Source organism: Trichosurus vulpecula, chromosome 4 (assembly GCF_011100635.1).
Source record: "Trichosurus vulpecula isolate mTriVul1 chromosome 4, mTriVul1.pri, whole genome shotgun sequence".
NCBI lineage: Eukaryota > Metazoa > Chordata > Mammalia > Diprotodontia > Phalangeridae > Trichosurus > Trichosurus vulpecula.
Window position 1 is genome coordinate 96,109,004 of NC_050576.1, and position 26,446 is coordinate 96,135,449.

Here is a 26,446-nt window from a genome sequence, read left to right on the forward strand (position 1 = left end):
TTATGATTACTATTTGTGTCTTTTTTTCCATCCTACCCCCCCTTTATTATTTTATTTCTCCCTTCTCCCTTTCCCTCCTTAAAAGTTTTGCTTTTGATCAGCACCTCCCTCCATAAGCCCCCCCCATCAGTCCCTTTCCCCCTTATCTTACCCTTTTCCTTACTACTTCTTCCCTTTCTTCTAACCTCTTCCCCCTTTTCTTTCCCCTTTATGCTCCTACTGCCTGTAGGGCAAGATTGATTTCTATACTTAGAAGAGTATATATATCCCTCATTGAACCAAATCTGATGAGTAAAGCTCAAACAATGATCATCTCCCTCCCTTCTTTCCCTCTACTATAATATGTTTTTGTGCTGCTTCACATGATGTAATTTACCCTTTTCTGCCTCCTCCTTACCTCTGCTCCCATTACATTCTCTTTACATCCCTTAATTAATTGTTTTAATCATCACATCAGTTAATTTATACCCACACCCTCTGTCTTTGTATATCCCTTTTCAATGTCATATTAACTATATCATTCTCAAAATTAGCAAATATCATCTTCTAGTATGGGGATGTAAACATTTGCCCTTATTGAATAACAAGGTATTTTTTCTTTTTTTTCCTCCATTTACCTTTTTATGCCTCTCTTGAGTCTTATATTTGAATATCAGGAAGGTCTAGAATTCCCTTATTTCATTGAATATTCCTTTCCTTATCTGAATGATTATGCTCAATTTTGCTGGATAGTTGATTCTTGGTTGTAGTCCAAGCTCCTTTGCCTTTCAGGAAATCATATTTCAATCTCTTTGATCTTTTAATGTAGAAGCTGCAAGGTCCTGTGTAATCCTGACTGTAGTTCAGTGATATTTGAATTGTTTTTTTTCTGGTTGCTTACAGTATTTTCTCCTTGACCTGATAATTCTGGAATTTGGCAACAATATTCCTTGGAGTTTTCAATTTGGGATCTCTTTCAGGGGGAGATGGGTGGATTCTCTCGGTGACTATTTTACCCTCTGGTTCTAGGACCTCAGGGAAGTTTTCCTTGATGATTTGTTGGAGGAAACTGGCTAGGCTCTTTTTTCATCATGGCTTTCCAATAGACCAATAATTCTTAGATTATCTCTCCTGGATCTATTTTCTAGGTGAGTTGTTTTTTCAATGAGATATTTTACATTTTCTTCTATTTTTCATACTTTAGATTTTGTTTGACTGATTCTTGATGCCTCATAGAGTCATTAGCTTCTGCACTTCTCTTTCCATTTGGCCAATTTTACTTGTCAAAGATTTATTTTCTACTGTTATATTCTGTAATTTTTCTTTTACCTCTCTAATTTGGCTTTTAAAATCCTCCTTGAGCTCTTGTAGGAATGTTTTTTAGCCTTGAGACCACATCATATTCCCTTTTGAGGTTTCAGATGTGGGTATAGTGTCAATGCTGTCCTCTTCTGAATTCATATTTTCATCTTCTTTGTCCCCATGATATGATTCAATGATCTTTTTTACTTTTTTAGTTTGCTTCTTCATGGTGGTTGCCTTTTTCCTGGCTTTTAAAGTGGATCTCTGTTTCTAGGGCCCAGGGGGCTCTTTCCCAAGCTTCTTGTGTTGGGAGCTAGAGGCCTAGTTACTGGCTTTGTGTTCTGTGCCCTCTGGTTTTGTCAGCTAGAAGCTATATACTGCTGCAGCTCACCTGGTGCTTAGATGGAGCTGGTTGAAGTGTGCCAAGGATTGAGCCCCAATGAAGTCTTTCTGAGTTTCCCTGGCGTTACACTGAAGCTCACCAGAACAAGTGTGGGGGAGAGGTGGTCTGGCTTCTGGAAGTCTCCTCTTCCCCTAGAGCTGCACTATATAGCATGGGTGGCTTCAGCCATCAGTCTGCACTGATGTCTGCCTATTTCCCTCACTGTGTGAAGACATGTCTGGGGTCCTGGCACTGGTGTTTGCCAGCTCCACTCCCTTGGGGCTCAAGAACTCCCACTGGTCTGCTGAGGTGGGGCATGCTGAGATGCCTCCCTTCCTGTACTGGTCTCCTTTTGTCACTGCAAGAGGGGACCATCTACCTATCTTTACAAGCTAAAAGAGTACTGAACTCCTACCTCTGGCTCCTCTATTCCAGGGTTTCTCCTAGGGCAGTAGTCTCTGGGTTACTCAAGGTCAGGAAGGGAGGGATGAGAGCTCTTAGAGTTTTTTTGGTCATCATGGCTCCCAGAAGTTCAATAAGGTGAGTTTCAAAACTTTAGACTGTGGGCTGATAGCCCCAGGGGTAGCTGCTGCTGCTGCTGCTGCTGCTGCTGCCACAGGCTCTGTGCTTCTGTCTCAACTAGCTCTGACAGATTCCTGTCCTGTGCCATGAGGCTTAGGGATCACCACTGTAGCCAGTGGGCTGGGCTTGCTCCCATTCCTTTATGGTGCTCCAGCATGATCGTGTGTAGTTCCACATGCTCAGCACTCTCCCAGCCTGGTGCAACAGAATCTTCTTGTTGACTTTCTGGACTCTCCTGGATTGGAAATCTGCGGCACTCTGTCTCCTAGTGGATTCTACCTCTCTCATATCTGTTCAGATTCACTTCTTAAGAGGTATCTGAAAGAATTTGTGAGAGAGCATATCCCTGCTTTCACTTCCCCATCTTGTCTCTGCCCCTAGATTATTCTTTAATATGATTGTTAATAGGTTACAATTTTTCTTGTGTTCATACCCTTTGACAGGATCTATTGTGGGAAGGCTTTGGGGTTTTGTTTGGTTGTTTTATGATAGACTGGGGTGAGGGGTATTTACATATCTCGGATATCAACTCATTTTGATAGAAGGGTTTTTTCAAATTTGTATCCTTTACTTCTTATCCTAAGTTGTGTTTGTGCAGAAGCTTTTCTGTTTCATATAATCAGTTTTATCTTCTGTTATTGCCTCTATCCTTATTTGGTTAAGAATGTAACTCCTACAAATAGCTATGAAAACCATATAATCTGCTTTCTTTTCTATTTTTTTGTTATGATTAAGGTTACATATCTATTTAGAATTTATCATAGGATATGGCAAAAGATATATTTCTATACTTAATTTTTGCTAGTTAGTTTTCCAGTTTTCTTAGCAATTTTTATGAAATAAGTAGTTCTTTCCTCAGTAATTTATTTTCCAGTTTGTCAAATATTAGATTACTGAGTTCCTTTGTTTTTGATTCTCCTTTATCTAGCATGTTCCATTGATTTTCCTCTCTTTTTTTAACCAATATTATATGGCTTTGTTGACTGTTACTTCATAATAGAGTTTGAGACTTGGAAGTGATATTCTGGAAACATTTTTCCTCCTTCATACCTACTTTAAAAATTCTTCAGGCATTTTGGATCTTTTATTTGTCTAAATGAATTGTTATTATTTCACAAAATTCTATAAAGTATCCCATTGATAACTAGATTGACATAGTATTAAAACCTTAAATTAACTTTGGCAGTATTGTCATTTTTATTATCTTGGTATTACCTGGCCATGCACTGAATAGTTCTTCAGCTATTTATACTGTATTTCTTTTTCTTTAAGGAGCACTTCTGTTTGAATATATACAAGTATTTTGTGTGCTCTGGTAGATTGAACTTCAAATGTTTTATGTATTTTTAGTAATTGTAGTGAGATTTCTCCTTCTACTATTGCCTCCTAGATTTGTTATTATTATACAGAAGTGCTGCTGATTTTTTTTTCTGGTTTATTTTTTAGACTAAATTTTTATGAAGCCATTAATTAAATCAGTCAGTGTTTTTGTTGATTCCCTAGGACTTTCCAAGTAAATCATGTCATCAGCAGTTAGGAACACTTTTATCTCATTTCCAATCTTTATGGTTTTAATTTCTTTCCCTTATTTTATTGCTAATATTTACAGAATTACATAAAATAAGCATGGTGGGTGAGTGGAGTGGGCATCTTTGCTTTATTCCTGTATTTATTGGCAAAGCTTCTAATACATCCCTATTGTATATAATGCTTGATTTTGGATCTATATAGAGACTTTTTGTGATTTATTAAAAGATCCCTCTAGGTTTATACTTTCTAATATTTTTCTTATTTAGCAAAAATATGTTTTTTTACTTCATCAAACTGTATTAATTATTTTCCTAACATTGAACCATGCTTGCAAGTCTGGTATAAATCCAACTTGATAATAATGAATGACTTCTTGGATGATTTGCTGTGGTCTATTTGACGAGGATTTATTTAAATTTTTTGAGTCCATATTCACTAATGATATTGACCTATCATTCTGCACTTTATCCTTTCCTAGTTTAGCTAGTAGAACTATGCATGTTTCATTAAAGGAGTCTGGTAGGATACTTTTTTTTTAGTTTTTGAGAATTTTTTTGTAATGTTGGTGTGAATTACTCTTTAAAAGTTTGATAGAATTCTCTTGTAAATCCATCAAGATCAATAGTTTCCCATCTGCCACCTTGGTATTTCCATTACAACTGGTTTAATTTTTTTTCTGAAATTAAATTATTTAAGACCTTTATCCTCCTGTCAGAATAAATAGTTTATATTTGTGAACGTATTCCTATATTTCTTTCATGTTGTGAGTTTTCATAGTATGTTATTGTGCATAATAGTTTCTGATAATTCTTTTACCAAGCACCTACTGTATTCCAAGTACTATGTTAAGTACTAGGGACAAACACAGAAATGAAATAATTTCACCCTTAAGATATTTACAAGTTCTTCAGAAAGTACAAAGAAATGGCCTCAGAGTTTAATAGGAGGAGAGCAGGTTGAATTTCCTTTGGAAATTTTTCAGTGCTTCTATGATTTCCAGAAATATCCATCTTTTTTAAAATCAATATTTTTCTAGTATTGCTCTGTGACTGAATTCTGCAGAATTAAAGTTGTATTTCATTCAAAGGAAAATGGAGAGGTACATGATTGGATGATGTATTATCAACAAAAAAACTGAACAGGGCTGATGACATAAAGAATGCTGTCAGTATGAATAGAAAAGGAGGTAGCCCAATTATTCAGCAAGAGCAAGCTACTCACTGCTTGGCAGCCTGCATCCTTTACAGATATCCATACAATGTCAAGAAATCTAGCCTGAAGGCCCCAAGCACACTGATTCTACCCCTCTTACTCCAACCCACTGACTTTGCTTGGACAACATATGGAGAGTTTATCAAGAGCACTGATGATTGCTTAGAATGGTGAGGCATGGCATGAATTTGTTACAAGTTGCTTTGTTGGAGGAGTACTCAAAGTTACTTGGCACAGTGCATAAAATGCTAGATTTAGAGTCAGGAAGACCTGAAGTTCAAATTTAGCCACAGATATTGACAAACTGGGTGACCCTGTGCAAATTTAACATCTGTCTGCCTCAGTTTCCTTACCTGCAAAGATGGAGTTAATAATAACATTTACCTCTCAGGCTTGTTGTGAGGAAAAAGTAAGATATTTTTAAAGCACCTTGAAAACTTTAAAGTGCTATATAAATGTAATGTATTCTTATTATTAGATCACTGAGCTATGGAAGTTTATCTTCACTAAAAGCGAGTTCGCCAATGAGCTAGATTACATTTGATTGTTATTTTTTAAAAGATACTTCAAAGGTCCTGAACCACATGCAAACATGATTTGGCTTTCAATTGCTTTATATTTGCAGATATCGGTTGGCAAGCCCAATTAATTTCCGTGTATGTGAAGCAGATGGATGGACCAATGATGTCCCTTTCTGTGAAGGTACATTTGTATGACAAGTCCATTTGATATTGAATTTATTGAGTATTTTTAATAAACACTTTCTTGTGCTTAACATTCCTATAAATAAATAATTAAACTTTTCCCTACATATTTAAACATCATTTATTACTTCAGTTTATACCTTATAATAAATAATAAATGATTAATCCTCAGATAACTAGTATTTCTCAGTAATTCAGCCACTTAATATCACTATGGGCATAATAAGAACTTGGTAACAGAATAATGCCATTGTGCTTAGACATTTAGGAACACTGAAGATTAGCATAGATCATAGAGTATAGTTTTAGGTCTGAAAGAGACCTTAGAGGCCACCTAATCCAACCTCTTCATTTTACAGATGAAGAAATCATGGTCCAGAGAGGTTAAGTAGCCCCCCAACATCATACAGATAGGAAATGAAAGGCAACATTTGAACCCAAGTTATTTGACTCAAAATTCAGGGCTCTTTCCTTTAGCATCCAAGTTCAAAAATAGCAATCAAATAATTTTGTTTTTTTTTAAATGAAGTAAAGAAGAATATTATAACTATAAGGTCACTAATATAGATTATATTGTTATAGATACTTGTGATACTTTCTTTAGATTATAATTACATTATAAAGAATAAATAATCAGTGAACATTTAAGAGACTGCTAGTAACATTAATTTTTTCATTTTCTGTCTTCAAGTACTCATTTTCACCAGTTTTTCAAGACAAAATTTGTTTATTGCTATAAAGACTGCAAAAATAGCAAACATTACTTCCATTCCCTCAAAGAAAAATGCATGTGCCATTATTTTAATAGACATCATTGATCACTTTTAAATCAATCATAAAATCTTTATAGTGAAATGTTCAAGCAATTTTGTTTTTTTAGAAACACGTTTTTGTTGTAGAATTGTTTTCTTTTACAATAGACATTACAAATTACATAAGTATATCTATACATGTATGTTTATGTTTTTAGTGGTTAAGTGTTCACCAGTGACAGCACCACAAAATGGAAAAATTTCCACCAGTTCACTTGACCCAGACCAGGAATTTACTTTTGGCCAAGTGGTACAGTTTGAATGTAACCCAGGCTTTAAGCTAAAGGGGCCTAGGGAAATACACTGCTCAGCAGATGGTGATTGGAGTGAACAAAACCCTCAATGTGTGGGTAAGAAAAGTTTACTTTTATTTGACTTCTTTTGTATCTTGTCCTTATCATGTAATTTAATATTCTCTTGGATTATGGGTATAAGATAAAAAGAATGCAAAAATATATTTGTCAAGATGCTAAGACTTGGTCCTAGACACTTCTGATTTTGCTACCATTCATTAACAACAATTGCAACAAGATGTAATTTATCCTAAGATCACTCTTCCTTTTGAATGACAATCAAGACATTCTTTTTTTCTGCCCAATGACATTGTAAACAATTTAATATCTGTATATATTTGCTAAAATTATTTCTGTTTGCATTTCATATTTTTCTTATCCTCATTTAAATCTCTCTCTCTCTTTCTGTGTGTGTGTGTGTGTGTGTGTGTGTCTGTCTGTCTGTCTGTCTCTTTCTCTCTCTTTCTCCATTTCTTTTTTATCTTCGCTGGCTGGCTGGCTCTCTCTCTCTTTCCTTTCTTCCCTCTCTCCTTCCCTCAGTCCTACCCTACCCTTCAATAAAACTGCCATCCCATCATTATTCTTCTTTTCCCTGATAAATTGTTTTTATGAAAAAGTCCATACTTCTCTCTCACTTACCTCACCATGTACTATATCCATATCCTTTTGAAATCTTGCTTTCACCTCCCTTTCTCTACTAAAATTGCTTCTTCAAAGGTTATCAGTGACCTCTTAATGACTAGATTCAGTTGCTTTTTCTCAGTCCTCATTTTATTGGTCTTCTCTGTAGCATTTAATTGTGTTGATCAACTTTTGCCTCTTTGAGATTTTCTATTTCCTTCACCAGAGGTACTTCTGGTTCCTTTACTTCTCTAGTCCTTTTCTGTCTTCTTGACTGGTTCATTTTCCTCTACATGCTCCCTGAAAAAAAGTTCTGTTCTCATTCTGCTTCTTTTCTCTCTCTACATTTTCATCTACTTCTTTATCTTCTCTCATGAAGATGATTATCTATGGCCAATAAGCAACCAGTTCCCAAATCTCCATAAAAAGTTTATGTGTGGACATGCACTATCAAGCTAACTGAGATCCCATATATGGAGAGAACCAAAGCATTTGGTGGTGATGATGATGCTGCTGTAGCATGACTTCTACAAAAGCTGCATTCCTTACAATTTCTGAGACATTCTTTATCCTCTGAGTGTATTTGTATTATGTTGACAGGTAGGGCAAGAGGAATACAACTTTTGTGTTATCTCCATATCCTTTTGAAAGCTTGCTTTCACCTCCATTACTCTACAAAAATTGCTTCTTCAAAGGTTATCAGTGACCTCTTAATGACTAGATTCAGTTGCTTTTTCTCAGTCCTCATTTCTTTGATCTTCTCTGTAGCATTTAATTGTGTTGATCAACTTTTTAGGCACACAAAGCATGGCAGAACACAGACACATAGGGAAATTATATACCCACAATGACATTGCTTTGCAGAAGCTTCATGTGAATCTCTATCTCTGTCTCTTTCTCTGTCTCTGTCTCTCTCTCTGTCCCTCTCTCCTTCCCTCCCTCCCTTTAACTTCTGTGCCTGTCTGGCTTTCTCTCTTTCCTTTCCTCCCTCTCCCCTTTTCTCTATCTTTCAAAATGATTTTATCACAAACAAAAAAGTTTTACTGCTTTCAAATGTTATGTGTTACCTACAGGTAATCCCAGCAAAAGAGAGAAGGTGCTGCCCTCATCAGGGCTATTGGCATCATTGGCTGTGTTCCTACCCCCCAGTCACATATTTCTCATAGTGGTAATACCAGCAACACATGTTTTAATCTAATTTATAAAAACATTTCAGAATACATGCACATTTGAATATTGTTGTCTGCTGTTTATTTCAAGCTGACAAACTGGTTTAACGCTAACCTTTTAGCAATGTAATAAATTTCATCAAAATGTTTTAATTCCTTCAACAGCTATGTAAGACAGATAAAAAGAAAGACAAAATTCCAAGGATTTGAGACATTTATATTACTTTATTCAGATAAAATACTATTTTTCTTTCCAATGTTATCTCTTTATATGATTTATTTCTTTTAACATCATTTTGCCAGTCATTTAAAAACATTTTTATATTCTCTCCACTTTATTTAGGAATTTTATGTGAATTACCAGACATTGAGAATGGGAATCTTTTAGCTGCAAAAGCAATTTACAAGGAGAATGAACGGCTACAATATACATGTAACCCAGGTTTTGCACACAGTGAACGAGGAGATGCCACTTGCACTAAAAATGGCTGGATTCCAGTTATGTCATGTAAAGGTCATATTTTCCTTCTTTATTATCTGAAGTCATATTTATTTACTCAATTAATTGCATGCTTGTTGATTTTTAAAGAATCCTTCGCTACTCCCAACAGAATGGTTAACTTGACATGCTTGAAACCATTAAGATGAACTCTATCAGTAATAAATCATTGAAGTAGAAAGGACTTTGGAGATCATCTAGTCCAACCTCCTTATTTTGCAGTAAGGAAACTTGGAGCTAGAGAGATTGAAGGACTTTCCTGAGGTTGTACAGTTCTTCAATGACAGATAGAAAGAGAAATCAAGTCTCCTAGTTCCTTTTTCCCCCTATATTGTTTTGCTTCTAATACAATCCTACACTGAGTTCTAGGAAATTATAAAGCATAAGATGGGCAAGATTCTGGAAGCAGCAGATTATCTGAAAAAAAGACAAGGGGTTTTAATTGACTGAAAGCTTAATATGAACCAACTGTGCAATGTGGTTTCTGAAAAATGATCACAGGATTAAAACAAGTGCAGTAGTGCCTAGATCAGGGTAGTCAGAGAGGTCTTCACTAAAAAGCCTGAATTCCCAGTATTGTGGTTATTTCTGATCAGTAAAAGGGCTAGTGACAAATGAGTGCATATCCAAAGGAGAGTAAGTAGGATGCTGAAGAGTATTCAAATTATGTCATAAAAGGAACAGTTGAAGGATCTGAATATACAAAGTAGGATGTGGTAGCTGTCTTCTAATACTGAAATGATTTTCATGTGGAAGAGAGATTTATTCTGTGTTATTCTAGCAGACAAAACTGTGGCTAGCAGGTAAAAGATACAGAGGATAAATAGCTAACCACTAATAGCACACATGGGTAAGGATGGGAGGGAGCATCAAAGAAATACAGAAAAGGAAGGGATGGTATAAGTTTGGTACATGGGTTATGTTATACCATGTAATAAGACTTCTAAGTCCTCCAGCACTAACACATTAAAACAGCAAGTGGCACTGCCCAGAATACATAGTCAGATGAGTTATTGACTGAGATATAAAGTCTATCATTAATATAACTTAATTAAAGAAAATTTCCATTCATCTAGATTAACAAAAAAAGCTTCCTACAACCAGAAACCTAAAAACATTCATTTTTCTACTGTGGTATATATGAAAAAATGATATTCATAATTTTGATTCTGAGGTACTGAAAGATTATGAAATACTGTCTTATCATAAAAACAAGTTCTATATATATATATATATATATATATATATATATATTCTGTATTCAAATGATACGAGAATTAGTAATCTATCTTTGCTATACAGGGTGTCTCTAAAGTCTGGACACATAGGAAATCTCATTAACATCTTATTAACTGTTTCACCAAAGACTCTGTGTTGTTCAGTGACTTCTTTTTCTGGAGTCTGATAAAGAAGAAGGTGTACTCAATGAAAATAACAGATGAAACACACTTGATTAAACACATAAAAGCATAAAGAGTGAATGTGCTAAAATTGACGGCAATGCAGAATTATTGCATCAAGTTCATGTGAATCTTGCAAAGCGCATCAACCTTTGCATCACAAATGATGGAAAACATATTGAAGAGGTTATTTGTTAATATTCCAATTAAATGTTGTTGAAAATCTCATTCATTTCATTTCTTGAAAATATGCATTTTTGCCTGTGTGTCCAGACCTTAGGAACACCCTATATAAATTGGTTTTCAGAAAGGCTGTATGAGCTATTAGGATATAGCATGATTTAACCATTCTGAATGAAGAGGAACTTAAATGCTTCTTGTAAGTGAGATTAAAATCTACTGTTATTTGAGTAGATTTCATAATCTTAGTGACCAGTAGCTCTTATACCTTAATTGAGTTAATGATATACTTATTTTTAGAAATCACATGTCCTCCCCCACACCTGGCTAATGGGAATATATACCCTCAGAAAGATAAATATAGAGGAAGTGATGAAATCTTGTACCACTGCAAAAAAGGTTTTTACCCACCACTTACTGGAAATAAGGCAAAATGTACCCCTGAAGGCTGGTTACCTCTTCCAAGATGTAACTGTAAGTTTCATTCATACCTTGTTCTACCTTGAAGACTATGAAATAATTGTTTATTCTATCTAAAAATGTCATAAGTCCTGCTTTTCTTGATTTTGTTATATGAATCCTATAAAGGCATCACTCTATAATTTGGAATGTTCTAGCTCTATCAGAACAGAATGAAAGGGAAATTTCTCTCAAGTATATATGTTTCTCATTATTTCCATCTGAGAGTCCAAAATATTTTCCCTGGAAAAACAAATCCCTAATTCACTGAATTGAAAATGTTTGGCAGGTCACAAGACCAGTTTTCATCTTGGTTATTTTGGTCTGATTTTCTATAGCACTTTTGGAAACATTAATGAGTCCAAGTACTCACAAAACCGTAGAAATGTTGTAGCATGGTCAAGGATATCCTGATTCCCAATTAACAAATGGTTAATTTAGTTCTCTTCTTTATTTGTATGTTTATGTGTTTTTAATGCCTAATAGATTTAGAATGCAAGATTATTCCTCTGATATTTGCCACCATTTACCATGTAGTCAGGTCTGAAAATTCTTGAGATTTAAGGCATCAGGGTTCTACAAAACAGTTTCTTGATCACTCTATAAGCATTTACTGTCTATCATATGGCAGGTATCATGTGATACAAAACATAAATGCCAGGGATACAAAGTCGAAAGTGATACAATTTCTTCCTTCAAAGAGGTTAGAACCTATTAGGGGAGATATTCATATAGATGTAAATACAAAATATCAATCCCCCCAACAATAAAAAAAGGGTAAAAGGTAATTTTGTATCTGGAAAGTGCTAGCAGATGAGATGATCAGGAAAGGCTTAATGGAAGTGGCACTTGAGCTGAATATTGAAGAAAATATGGAGTCCTTTGAGGCAGAGATCAGGAGGGAAAGTCAAGTCTTAAAGGGCCACAAGTGCAAAGGGATGGAGCCATAAAATGGAGCAGTAAAAAGGCTAGTTTGGCTGGACCACAAAGTGCATAAAGGGGAGCAATAAGGTACTCATGTTGGAAAGGCAAGTTAGGCTCCTACAGTGAAGAGCTTTGAAGGCTAAACAGAGTTTATATTTGATCTTGGAAGTGATAGGGAGACACTGGAATTTATAAATTAGAAGAAAAAATTGGTTAAACTTGTACTTTAGGAAAAATACCTTTATAGCCTTGTAGAGAATGAAGTGGACAGGGGAAATACTTGAAGCAGAATAACTAATTTGAGAGCTATTGCAACAGTCTAGACAAAAAGTGATGGGAGTCTGAACTAGATCAGTGGCTGATGAAACTGTACTAATTCTAAAAGGACAGAATTTGGGGAGATGATTGTATATTTAATAAAAGAAGAAACCAGAACCTGACATTGTAGTTGTTTGCTTTTCATTGCACCTGGGAATCTATGATTTTGTTTATATGGAAACTTGGCATCAATTCAGGTCACAGCCAAACTATAAATCAGTAGGTACATCTTAAGGCATTGTCTCATTTTAAAAGAAGTAAAAATTACTTCAATACCCAAGGTCTAACTACAAATGTTAGTGATTTTTTCTGGCATGGCCTAAAACCATGAGGTAGCATCATGGAAGACTGGGGTTTAAATTCTGCCTCCTAATTATACTGGTTATATGAGCCTCACCTAATCATTTAACCTCTCTTTCTCCCAGGAAAACTTGTAGGACTGTAAAAAGCAGAGTGGATATCCAATCAGCATTGAATTTTTCTAGATAGAGGTCCCTAAACCAGTAACATCACAAGTGTGGTCCAAAGAAACCAAACTAGTTGATGCCTCCAAAACATACTGCTCTTGTGACTAATAAAAAACCCTTTGCTTCTCTACACCCCAAGCAACATTCTAAAATTTGAAACTGAAGCACAATTGCTGATCTGTATTGTTAAGATGTCGTTTACTCATTATAAACTACACCATGAAATTACAGGTCCCTTCCATCCCACATTTTACCCTCCCCCAAAAATGACTGATAAATTGAGTATGAAGGCATTTCCAATATAGAAATTCCAAAAACTATTTTGAGTGGGGGAAATACCATTGAATTCCTAATAACTTCTACAGATAAATGTTATTTAGATGTTTAAAGTTTGGTATGTTTAAAAGAAACAAGTATTATTACTTTATAGTCAAATCTCTTGTGTTGTATTCAGAAATGAATCTATGAACACAAAAATATTACAATGAAACCTGTTTAAATCTCTTTTAAAAATCACTATATTCTTTCAAAATTTATTTTTTTAAAAATTTTTCTTGTATTGGCTTTTATTCAATTTATAATTTCATTCTCGTAGGAAAGGATGATATAGTTTTCCTCCCCTACCTAAAAAAATCTGAGAATACTATACTATGAATATAAACATTCATTATATGCTCAGATGAGTATATACAAGACGAGATGGAAGAAAGCACTAACAAATTGGGGGTTTCATGTAGGAGGTAGCAGTTGACCCGGGCATTGAAGGAAGCTGAATACTTTAAGAGACAAAGGTGAGGAAGAAGCATAGTTCAGGCATGAGACAACCTCTTCAAAGTCCTGGAGATAAGATACAGCTTGCCACATTTGGAGCATCTACTCGTCTAGTTTGACTGGAATGTAGATTGTATGATAGAGACTAATGTGAAATATTTTGAAAGATAGCAATCAGATGATGGGAACTTTTATATTACAGACTAAGAATTTATTTGTTTTTACACTAGGAACAGGCAACTACTGAATTTTTTGAGTGGACATATGACATTCTCAGACCTGTGTATTAGGAATAGCAATTTGGCTGCAGTGTGGAGGATGGCTTAGAGACTAAGATTAGAACCAACTAGAACAATTAAGAGGCTATTGTAGTAGTATAGGCAAGGACTTATGAGGACATGAAGTAGGGTCATGACTATGTGAGTTTCAGGATAAAGGAGTAAAACAAGAAAAATATCATGGAAACAGCATCAACAAGACATGGAAATTAATTGGATATGTGAGGTAGTGGAAAGGCAAAGGTGAAGGATGACTCAAAGGTTGTGAACCTGTGTCATTAGAAGAATGGCATCCTCCACTAAAAAGAAAAGTGTATGGGGAGGATATTTTCAGGAAATAGGGGAAAATCAATTCTACATGTATTAAGTCTAAGATACTGATGTGAAATTTGTATTAAAATGTGCAACAGGCAGTTGACAAGATGGGACTAGAGTTCAGGAGAAAGATGAAAATTGGATATGTAGATTTGAAAATAATCTTCATAGAACTACTTGAACTGATAGGAACTGAAGAGATCAGCAACAATGTTAAGAAAGAGTAGACAGGATGTCCCTGGATGGAACTTTGGAGGATATTAATGTTTAATAAGAAGATAGATGGAATTGTAGCAGAAGACTAAGAAGGAATGATCAGATAGATATGAGAACAAAGAGCAAGACAGCATTGTCATGTAGGCCAAGGGATGAGAGTATAGTGGAAAAGTAGGCATTCTACAAATCAAAACATCTCCATATCATAGTTGAGGAACAACTCAGGGATCCAGCCTAACCTTCATATATCTTGATGTCTTTAGGTATTATAATTTCCTAGCCAACTTTGCATAAGCACTATTCCTCAAAGGAAGCCTTTAAATTCTCATTCATGGGCAGCTAGGTGGTGCAGTGAGTAGAGCACCTGCCCTGGAGTCAAGAGGACCTGAGTTCAAATCTGGCCTCAGATACTTGACACATGTACCAGCTGTGTGACCTTGGGCAAGTTACTTAATCCCAATTGCCCTGCCTTCTCCCCTCCAAAAAATAAATTCTCATTCATTCATAAAGGAAAGGTCTGGCAAAGAGTGGATATGATATTTTAATATTTTATGCAGAACTAACTGTGTTTCTGGGGTGGTGAAAGTGGGGGTGAACAATTGAGAAATTAAAAACTCTTTCTTGGGGTTCTATAGAGTGTGTTTAATCCTGGGGTGGATTGCTGAGAAATTTGTAGGATCTCTTTAGGGAAGCATTTTAAAACAGGCAAGTTACTAACCATTTCATACAATTTAGATGCTATCATCCTAACAGGTTCTAGTGGAATATAAGTACTCAAAAGCAAAGAAGGTTAAATTTGTCATTGCATCCTAATTGCATAGTATAGTGTCTTGTATGTAGTAGGCATTTCAAAATATTTGTTGAATTGAATTAAGATAACTTTCACAAATTCCTTCTAACTCTATGATTCTAAACAAGTGCGGGTTCTGAAATCACAAATGAAAGGAATGCAGTTATAGTATATTGTAAACATACTATATTCATATTTTTATATATTTATATTTATTTATATTTGTTATTTATTATTATTTTATATATTTATTTACAATACATGAATATGTATTCATAATAGGAAATTAAAATTAATTAAATGGTTAAAATTGTTAATAAAGGAAATAATTTCTTTTTACTTCACTTTCTCCCAAGTGAGACCTTGTGAATATCCAGAAATTGAAAATGGATTCATTTATAAGCCATATTGGCAAACTGAGAAATACTATCGAAGTTTGTTTCCACAATCTATTGGAAAAATAATGTACTACCGTTGTAATGAAAATTATGTAGCTGCTCAAAGATCTTACTCAGACTATTGGACAACATTTTCATGTACTGAAGAAGGATGGTCTCCAGTGCCAGAATGCCTTAGTGAGTATGCTTCTTTCAACTATTTGTAATGGGCCCCAATGATAGGAAGTCCCAGAATATATTTGGAAAGGATATAACATTTCATTTCAGTGAGGTCTTTATGATATCACCATTGAACATTGCAGAAGGTTAGTATTCCCTCCTGATACATGTTGGACATGACCTATCAGAAGAAAGTTTATTTTGCAAAAGCCAATGAACTTCATAAATTCTCAAGTCTCTTCATACTAGGATCCAACCTTCATGAATCACTACCACAGGATGCAATTTGCTGTGTTCAGTATCATTGAACTCTGGTGTCACTTTCTGCTTCCCTAATTATGCTATTTCTTCTTGGATAGTACCTCCTTTTCTCTGAAGATGCTGATCATTTAATGAAATCACACCTGGCTTCTTTAGTAGCACTAAAGGTACCATTACCTGCTCTCTGATAGTGTAGCCTATTCCCCCAAAGTTCCTTTGATAGGATAATCTGGTCTCTTGTAGCAGTGCTTATTTCCTGGCAGTGTGACTGCTACCCTGTCTTCTAGACTGTCCTTAACTTATAAAATGAATTTTAATTTAAATCTTTGATCTTTAATTTCCTAATTTTCCCCTGTTTACTTCACCCTTTACTCCCCAGAGGTCGATCCATTATAACAAGAATTTATTTCTACAAAGAAAAAAGAGAAAGAAGGAAAAAAGGGAAAACAATGGATGCATCAAAATAATCTGACTATATATAATGTTTCATACACAAGGACCCCAAACTTCTACAAAGAAGTAGGGAAAAGTGTCTTTTCACTTGTTATTTTGGGTCAGGTTTGTTTTTATGATTTTTCAACATTCCCTTTTTCTTTTTTAATTGTTAAATAATATTTAATTTTCCCCCAATTACATGTAAAACAATTTTTATCATTTTCTTAAACAATTTTTTAATTTTATTTCACCAGAACCAAATACAAAATAGAGAAAAGAAACAAAAACATATCATAAACTTAAATATTGAAACTGAAATATAAAGTAAGAAAGAAAAAAAGCATGTCATGTGCATAGCAGAACATAGGAGAGGATTCAAAATATGTAACAATAAATTTTCATTTCAAGAAAGCCTGTATGATAAATAATACACCTTGTGTTGACAATTGTCCATCTTTTCTTTGCTTCCTTGTGTTTTCTTTTGTTCTCTGCTGTGTGCTTTTAAACTTTGTTCTTTTTTCCCTTTCCCCCACACTCCCAGAAGGCTACAATATAATTCATATATTTCTTGATATTTATATACACATACAGATACATATGTACACTTATACATATATACATAAGCATATAGACATATACTTTCCCAAACATAATCTAGTCCTGATCTTTGTTTTTTATGTTTGTACATATCTTTTGTTTTCTATTCTTCCTGCCTCCTCTACTTTACTTTTATCTGCTACATCACCTTTCTATTACTTGCCTACCCTGCTCCACCCCCAACCACCCTGCCCTCCTATTACTTGCCTTCCCCCTCCAAAGATCCCTCCCCTATCCTCCCATTCCCATTAATCTAAACATGATTTACCTATTCCCTCATTCTCCCCTCTAAAATCCCTCCCTTGTCCTAATCCCTGCCTTATTCTCTCCCCCCTCACTAAACCCCTACCATTTTATTTCTTCTAAATTCAGAAGATACAAAGGATTTAGGTGGGGGAGGAGGGCTGGTATTTCTGGTAACCTATTTTCATTGGGAATGGGTTTAAGAGGGAACAGTACATATATATTTAGAAGACTATAAAAGTCTTCTAAATCATTTGTTTTTTTCTAAAGATTTTAGTTTCATATTCTATCCCTCCTTCTTTCCCCTCATCCCTTCCTGTGATGTTAAGCTATCTGATATAGTTTATACATTATCAGCCATGTTAAATATTTCCATATTAGTCATTTTCTAGGAGAAAACACAAACAAAAAAGAGAGAGAAGGAAGGAGGAAAAGAAGGAAGAAAGGAATGAAGGAAAGAAGGAAGTGAGAAGGTGGGAGGCAAGGAGGAAGGAAGGGAGGCAATAAAGAGGGAGGGATGAGAGGGAAGAATGGAGGAAGGAAGGAGTCAGAAGGAAACAAGGAGAAAATGAAGCAAGGACAAAAGAAAGGAAGAAAGAAAAAGAACAAAGGAAGAGAAAATAGTATACTTTGCCATTCAGACAACATTATATTCAGGTACCATCAGTTCTTTCTCTTGAGTTGGATAGCATTTTTGATCATGAGTCCTTTGGGATTGTCTTAGATCATAGTATTGCTAAGAATAATTAAGTCATCCACAGTTGCCCATTGTACAACATTGCTGTTACTCTGTACAATATTTTGTTTGGTTCTCTGGTTCTTCTCACTTCACTCTTTCTCTGTTCATGTAAGTCCTGATCTTTCTGAAATTATCCTGCTTGTCATTTATTATAGGACAGAAATATTCCATTATAATCATATGGTAACATTTGTTCAGCTATTCCCCAAATGATGAGCATTCCTTCAACTTCCAATTCTTACCCACTACAAAAAGAACTGCTATAAATATTTTTGTACAGATAGGTTCTTCTCCCCTACCCCTTTTAAAAAGCCCTTTGGATATTGCTGCATCGGAGGCCACCCCCAGTCATCCTGATCAGTGTCTTGCCACTGGACCCAGATGACTGTGGAGGAGAAGGTGAGGCAGGTAATTCAATTAGGTCTAATTTACTTGCAAGTCATGGCATCACATTCCTGATACCATAGTCATCTTTGAGAACAAAAGACAAACAACAACATTGCTGGATCACAGGGTACCCACTTTCATAGTTTTTTTGGGCATAGTTCCAAATTGTTCTCCAGAATGGTGGGATCAGTTCACAACTCCACCAACAGTGCATTAGTGTCCCAGTTTTACCGCATCTTCTCTAACATTTATCATTTTCCATTTCTGTCATATTAAGAAATCTGATAGGTGCGAGGTGTACCTCATAGTTGTTTTAATTTGAATTTCTGTGATCATTAGTGCTTCAATGCATTTTTCATAGGACTATAGAGAGCTTTGATTTCTTTGACTGAAAACTGCCTATGTACTATCATTCAACTATTTGTTAATTGGAGAATGAGTTTTGTTCCTATAATTTTGACCCAGTTCTCTTTATATTTAAGAAATGAGGCTTTGATAAATGATACTTGCAGAAAATTCCTTCCCCCCAGTTCTCTGCTTTCCTTCTAATTTTGGTTGCTTTGCTTTTATTTGCGCAAAACAATTTTAATATTTTATAATCAAAATTGTCCATTTTGTATTTTGTAATGTTCTCTATATCTTGTTTGATCCTAAATATTTCCTTCCAAATATCTGACAGGTAAACTAGTCCATACTCCCCCAATTTGCTTATGGTATCACTCGTTATGTCTAAATCATGTAGTCATTTTCACCTTATCTTGGTATATAGTGTGAGATGTTGGTCTATCCCTAGTTTCTGCCATAATGTTTTCCAGTTTTCTCAGATGTTTTTGTCAAATAGTGAGTTTTTAACCCAGAAGCTTGTGTCTTTGTGTTCATCAAGCACTAAATCACTGCATTTACAATTTTTTCCTATATACCTAATCTATGTGACTGAACCACCAATGTATTTCTTAGCCAGTATCAACTAGCTTTTATGATTACTACTTTATAATAAAGTTTGAGATCTGGTACTGCTTCCTTCACATTTTTTCCGTTGATACTTTGATACTTGACCTTTTGTTCTTCTACATGAAGGTTTTCTTTTTCCTAACTCTTTAAAAGTTTTCTTGGTAGTTTGATTGGTATGCCACTCAATAAGTACCTTGGTTTAGGTAGAATTTTCATTTTTGTTATTTTGCCTCACTCTATTCATGAGCAGTTAATATTTATCCAATTGTTTAGATATGACTTTATTTGTGTGAAAAGTGTTTTGCAATTGTGTTCATATAGTTCCTGGGTTTGTCTTGCAGGTAGATTCTCAAGTTTTTTTTTTTATTCTCTGCAGTCATTTAAATTGGAATTTCCCCTTCTATTTCTTGCTGCTGGACTTTGTTGATAATATATGGAAATGCTGATGATTTATGTCTATTTATTTTATATCCTGAAAATTTGTTGAAATTCTTAATTGTTTAATTTTTAGTTCATTCTCTAGGGTTCTCTAAGTATACCCTATCATCTGCAAAGAATGATAGTAGTTTTCCCCTCATTGCTTGTTCTAATTCATTTAATTTCTTCTTCTCTTACTGCTATAGCTAACATTTTGGGTACAATTTTGAATAATAGTGGTAATAATGGGCATCTTTGCTTTATTTCTTATCCTATTGGAAAGGATTGTAGCTTATCCTCATTAAAGATAATGCTTGCTGATTGTTTTATAGATATTACTTATCACTTTTTGGGGTGTAGGGTATGTTAAGGGAGGACTGGTACCTCTGGTGTCATGGCTGATAAGCCCTTTTTAGGGCTGTTTTCCACCTTTGGTCTCCACCTGTTCCACCCAACTCTCACCTGTGGCTCCAAAAAGCGGTGGCATGTGCAGAGGCCACTCTCTGGTAAACCATTTTGGCAGATGGGCTGAACCCGGTTAAGGGTAGCCAAGGGTTCTCAAATCTATTGGGAGGTGTCTACCTCAAGTATGCGAAGACTTCCCCTGGTGGAATGGGTGGATGAGAACAATTTATTTAAATGTCCATGAAGGCAGCTGAAGCAGGCACTGTGGAGTGCTTAGAGCTTGGTTAGACATCAAAGACACCAAGATCATCCACTGCATCTTGAGCCATCACCAGTTGTCTTCATTCTGTCCTGCCACTGGACTGTGATGACTCTGGAGGAGACAGTGAGGCCAAAGACTTCATGCAACTCTGCCTCGCTTAAATCCAATTTATGCACAAATAAAAAGACATCACCCGTACCCTTTTACCATTACACCTGTCTCAAAGTCCTGTGGTGATATGTTGTTACATCTTTGTGCCAAATCTGATGAGGGTAAGGTTCAAACAATGCTCACCCACCTGCTTTATTTCTTTCTACTATAACAGGTCTTTGTGCCACTTCATGTGATGTAATTTACCCTATTCTGCCTCTCTCTTTCCTCTTCTCCCTCTACAAGCCTTTTTACCTCTTAATTCATTCATTTTTTATCATCACATCAAAGTCAGCTTATACCCACATGCATTCTCTATGTATACCCCTTTTAACTGCCCTAACAAAGATCTAGTTCTCAAGAGTTACAAGAGCACTAGGTCTGTATCCCAAAAAGATCATAAAAAAGGGAAAAGGACCCAGATGTGCAAAAATATTTATAGCACCTCTTTTTCTGGTGGCAAAGAATTGCAAATTGAGGGGATGTCCATTAATTGGGGAATGGCCGAACAATGGTAATATATGAAGGTAACGGGATACTATTGTTTCATGAGAAATGACAAGCAATGAGATTTCAGAAAAACCTGGAAAGACTTACATGAACTGATGCTGAGTGAAATGAGCAGAACCAGGAGAACATTGTACACAGTCTCTGCAATACTGGTAATGGCCAACATTGATAGACTTAGCTCTTGTCAGAAATGAAGTGATCTAAGAGAACTCGAGGGGACTCATGATGGAAAACGGTATCCACATCCAGAAAAAGACCTAGGGAGTCTGAAAGCAGATCAAATGATACTATTTTATCTTTTTTGTTTTTTTCTTTCTCATAGTTTTTCACTTTTGTTCTGATTCTTCTTTCACAACATGACTAATGTGGAAATATGTTTAATATGATTGTACTTGTATAGCTTGTATCAGATTGCATCCTTTCTTGGGGAGAGGGTAAAAGAGTGGGGGTTTCAAAATCTTATAAAAGTGAATACTGAAAACTAAAAATTAATTAATTAAAAAATATTACAAGCATCATCTTCCCATGTAGGGATATAAACAGTTTAACCTTGTTAAATGTTATTTTTCCTTTCTTATTTACCTTTTTATGCTTCTCTTGAATCTTATATTTGAAGATGGAATTTTCTGTTCAGCTCTGGTTTTTTCATCAGGAATAATTGAAAGTCCCCTATCTCATTGAATGCACATCTATCTTTTCCCCTGAGATATTATGCTCAATTTTGCTGGCCAGTTGATTCCTGATTGTAATCCAAGCTCCTTTGCCTTCTGGAATGTCATATTCCAGGCCTGCTGATCCTTTAGTGTAGAAGCTGCTAAGTCCTGATTGTGATTCCACTATAGTTAAATTATTTCTTTGTCTTTGCTTGTGGTATTTTCTCCTTGAGCTGATAATTCTGGAATCTGGTTACAACATTCCTTGGCATTTTCAATGTGGGATCTCTTTCAGGAGGTGATAGGTGGATTCTTTCAATGACTAAGTTACACTCTGGTTCTAGGACTTCAGAGAAGTTTTCCTCAATGATTTCTTGTGTGTGTGTGTGTGTGTGTGTGTGTGTGTGTATGTGTGATTTTCTTTTCTTAAATTAATTTATTTTTGGTTTTCAACATTCATTTTCACAAGATTTTGAGTTCCAAAGTTTCACCCTGTCTCTCCCCTCCTCCCACCCCAATATGGCATGCATTCTGATTACCCCTTCCCACAGTCTTCCTTCCCCTATATAACACACCCCTTCTCTCTTATCCCCTTCCCCCCTACTTTCTTGTAAGGTAAGATAGATTTCTATACCCCCTTGCTTGTATATCTTATTTCCTAGTTGCATTAGAAACAATTTTTAACATTAATTTTTAAAACTTTGAATTCCAATTCTCTCCCTACTTCCCTCCCCACCCACCCTCATTTAGAAGCCAAGCAGGTTGGTATAGGTTATACCTGTACAGCTATGCAAAACACTTCCATAATAGTCATGTTGTGAAAGACTATTTTTCCCTCCATCCTATCCCAGCCCCACTTATTCTATTCTCTCCTTTGACCCTGTTCCTTTTCAGAAATGTTTGCTCCTGAGTACCGCCCCCACATCAGTCTGCCCTCCCTTCTATCATTCCCCCCTCCCTTATGCTCTTCCCCCTACTTTGCTGTAGGGTAAGATAGATTTCTGTACCCAGTTAAGTGTTATATCATCCTCTCCTTAAGCCAAATTTGATGAGAGTAAGGTTCACTCATTCACTCTCACTTCTCCCCTCTTTCCCTCCAATTCCTATTTTATGTGAGATAATTTACCCCATTCCACCTGTTTCTTTCTCTTTCTCCCAGTACATTCCTCTCTCACCCTTCAATTTTATTTTTCAAATATCATCCCTTTGTATTCAACTCGTCCTCTGCCCTCACCATACATATATACATATATGTATATAATATGCATGTACGTTACATATATTATTTTTCTGTGTAGGAATGTAGACAGTTTAACTTTAATAAGTCCCTTATAATTCCTCTTTCCTGTTTACCTTTTCATGCTTCTCTTAAGTCTTGTATTTGAAAGTCAAATGTTCTATTCAGCTCCTGTCTTTTCATCAAGAATGCTTGGAAGTCCACTATTTTATTGAATATCCATTTTTTCCACTGAAGTATTATACTCAGTTTTGCTGGGTAAGTGATTCTTGGTTTTAATCCTAACTCTTTTAACCTCCAGAATATCATATTCCAAGTCCTCTGGTCCCTTAATGAAGATGCTGCTAAATCATGTGTTATCCTGATTGGGTTTCAACAATACTTGATTTGTCTCTTTCTGGCTACTTGGAACTCTGGAATTTGGTGACAATATTCCTAGGAGTTTTCTTTTTGGGATCTCTTTCAGGAGGTTATCGGTGGATTCTTTCCATTTCTATTTTCCCCTCTGGTTCTAGAGTATCAGAATAGATTTCCTTGATGATTTCTTAAAATGTGATGTCTAGGCTCTTTTTTTGATCATGGCTTTCAGGTAGTCCACTAACTTTTAAATTATCTCTCCTGGATCTATTCTCCAGGTCAGTGGTTTTTCTGGTGAGATATTTTACATTGTCTTCTATTTTTTCATTCTTTTTGGTTTGGTTTCATAATTTTTTGATTTTTCAGTCATTAGCTTCCATTTACTCCATTCTAATTTTTAAGGAATTATTTTCTTCAGTGAGCTTTTGGACCTCCTCTTCCATTTTGCCAGTTCTGCTTTTTAAGGATTTCTTCTCCTCATTGGCTTTTTGGACCTCTTTTGCTATTTGGGTTAGTCTATTTTTAAGGTGTTATTTTCTTCAGTATTTTTGGGGTGTCCTTTAGAAAGCTGTTGACTCATTTTTCATTATTTTCTTGCATCACTCTCATTTCTCTTCCCAATTTTTCTTCTACTTCTCTTACTTGATTTTCAAAATCCTTTTTGAGCTCTTCCATGACCTGAGACCAATTCATATTTTTCTTGGAGGCTTGTGATGTAAGATCTTTGACTTTGTTGTCTTCTTCTGGTTGTATGTTTTGATCTTGTCACCAAAGTAAGATTCTATAATCTCAGTTTTTTTTACACTGCTTGCCTGTTTCCCCAGCCAAATACTTAACTTTTTAACTCTTTGTTAAGGTAGGACTTTGCTTTCAGTGTGGAGGGTACTTCAGGGGTTTCATGCAGCTGTTTTCAGAGGTGCTTCTAGGGGTCTGTAAATTTTCAGTTCTCCCAAGGTGATATGATCAAAGAAGAGATGATTACTCCTTTCCTGGCGTGTGCTTCAGTCTGTGAGTAACCGCAAGTATTCTTTTCTGCCCTGGAACTGCAAGGAGGATTCCCCTTCACTGCTGCCACAAGCTCTGCCATAACAGCACTGGTCCTCACCCCAGGACCACCACCCAGGACTAAGATCCCGATCTAAGCAGGGCAAAGCAAGGGAATCCTACCTCAGTGCCAGCAAAGTGTTGCCTGCAATCCTCCTCTGATCAGCTTCTCAATCCCCCTTCCATCTATGTGGCAAGAGGCTCCAGACACGGTCACTGCCACTGCTGCTGCTGCCACCACCACCACTGCCCCTGGGCTGGGTACAGACTGCCCTCCTCTCTCACCCAGGTGCAAGGAGACCTTTCCCACTGATCTGCTAAGTTGTCTTTGGCATTTGTGGGTTGAGAAATCTGGAAACCATCACACCTGCAAGTGACTCCATCCACTGAGGCCTGCTCCAGGCCAATGTATTCTGGTGTGGCTTATGCTAGACTGTGCTCCTCTCCTAGCCCAGTACAATAGACCTTTCCTGTCAACATTCCAGGTTGTCTTGGGCTAGAAATTTGTTTCGCTCTGTCATTTTGTTGGTTCTGCAGATCTAGAATTTGTTTAGAGTAATTTTTTACAGATATTTGGAGGGGCTTGGGGGAGAACTTAAGGAAGTCCCTGGTTTTATTCTGCCATCTTGGCTCCACCACCTCCTTGATTATTTCTTGAAAGATGCCATACAGGCACTTTATTTTGATCATGGCTTTCAGGTAGTCCAATAATTCTTAAGATTATCTCTCCTGGATCTATTTTCTAGGTCAGTTGTTTTGCCAATGTGGTATTTTACAATTTCTTCTATGTTTTCATTCTTTTGATTTTGTTTGACTGATTCTTGATGTCTCATAGACTCAGAGTCAATGACTCTATGTCTCATAAAATCATTAGCTTCCAGTTGCCCAATTTCAATTTTTAAGGAATTATTTTATTCAGTTAGCTTTTTTATCTGTTTTACCATTTGGCCAATTCTACTTTTTAAGGAGTTGTTTTCTTCAGTACATTTTTTTCCATTTGATAAATTGTATTTTTTAAGGAATTGCTTTCTTCAGTCAATTTTTGGCCTTCCTTTACCAAGCTGCATACCTCTCATTTCTTTTCCCAATTTTTCTTCCAGTTCTCTTACTTGACTTTTAAAATCATTCTTGAGCTCTTCCAAGAAGGATTTTTGTGCTTAAGACCAATTTGTATTCCCCTTTGAAGTTTTGTGTGTGGCATATTGACAATGTTGTCCTCTTCTGAGTTTGTGTTTTGATCTTCTGTATCACCATTAACTTTCCATGGTCAGTGTTTGTTTTTGCTTCTTGCTCACATTTTTTAGCTTATTTTATGTCTTTTAAAATTGAGCTTTCCTGTTGAAGCCCATTAGGCACTTTCCCAAGCTTCTTGTGCTGTGCTCCAGGGGCCAGGTCACTGGCTTTGTCTTCTGGAGCCTCAGGTACTAGTGGCTGGAGGCTGGAGGGGGTCTGGCAGCTTATCTGATGGTAAGCTGGAGTCCTAGTCATGGTGTCTGGTGTGTACTGAAACCAGGTGGGCTTTGATGCATTTCCCTGAGGCTACACTGAAGCATGTGGATGCCTGGCCCCTGGAGGATGCTTGTCTGCCCTGGGATGCACTGAAGCACATGGAGGTCCAGCTGGTGGAGTTGGCCTGCCTGACTGGTGTTGCAAAAAGGTCCAACAGCTAGAAGATGCCTATCTACCCTGTGTTGTGCTAAAGCATGTGGAGGTTTGGCAGCTAGAGGATGCCTGTTCACTTGGGATGAGACCAAAGCACATGGTGGTACTCCAGCTGGAGGCTGCTGGTGCCCCTGGCTGTGCTAATGCACATGAGGGGTCCTGGTTTTGGCATTTTCCTGCTGCACCACACTGGGGCTCATGATCTCCCAAAAGTTTTCTGAAGTGGGGCTTGCTGCTGGCTTGCTGGGACTCTTTTTGTCCTGGACTGTGCTCTCCTTTTACACAAGTAAGATGGGCCTTTCTTTCCAGACCTTTCTTGCCAATCCTCCAAGTCTGCTGGGAAAAAAATACTGCATCACCTCATCTTTATGCTGGC

The 26,446-nt window shown here is 36.2% G+C and overlaps 1 protein-coding gene across 1 annotated transcript in view; it reads left to right on the forward strand.

Annotated features, from left to right (window-relative positions):
• The window catches only part of CFH (complement factor H), a 123,700-nt gene that overhangs the window by 36,021 nt on the left and 61,233 nt on the right, over positions 1-26,446 (forward strand). Inside the window, exons 4-8 of the mRNA XM_036754491.1 lie at positions 5,613-5,689; positions 6,662-6,853; positions 8,930-9,100; positions 10,966-11,139; positions 15,560-15,778. Coding sequence (XP_036610386.1) covers positions 5,613-5,689; positions 6,662-6,853; positions 8,930-9,100; positions 10,966-11,139; positions 15,560-15,778 — 833 coding nt within the window. The remainder of the gene's footprint in view (positions 1-5,612; positions 5,690-6,661; positions 6,854-8,929; positions 9,101-10,965; positions 11,140-15,559; positions 15,779-26,446) is intronic.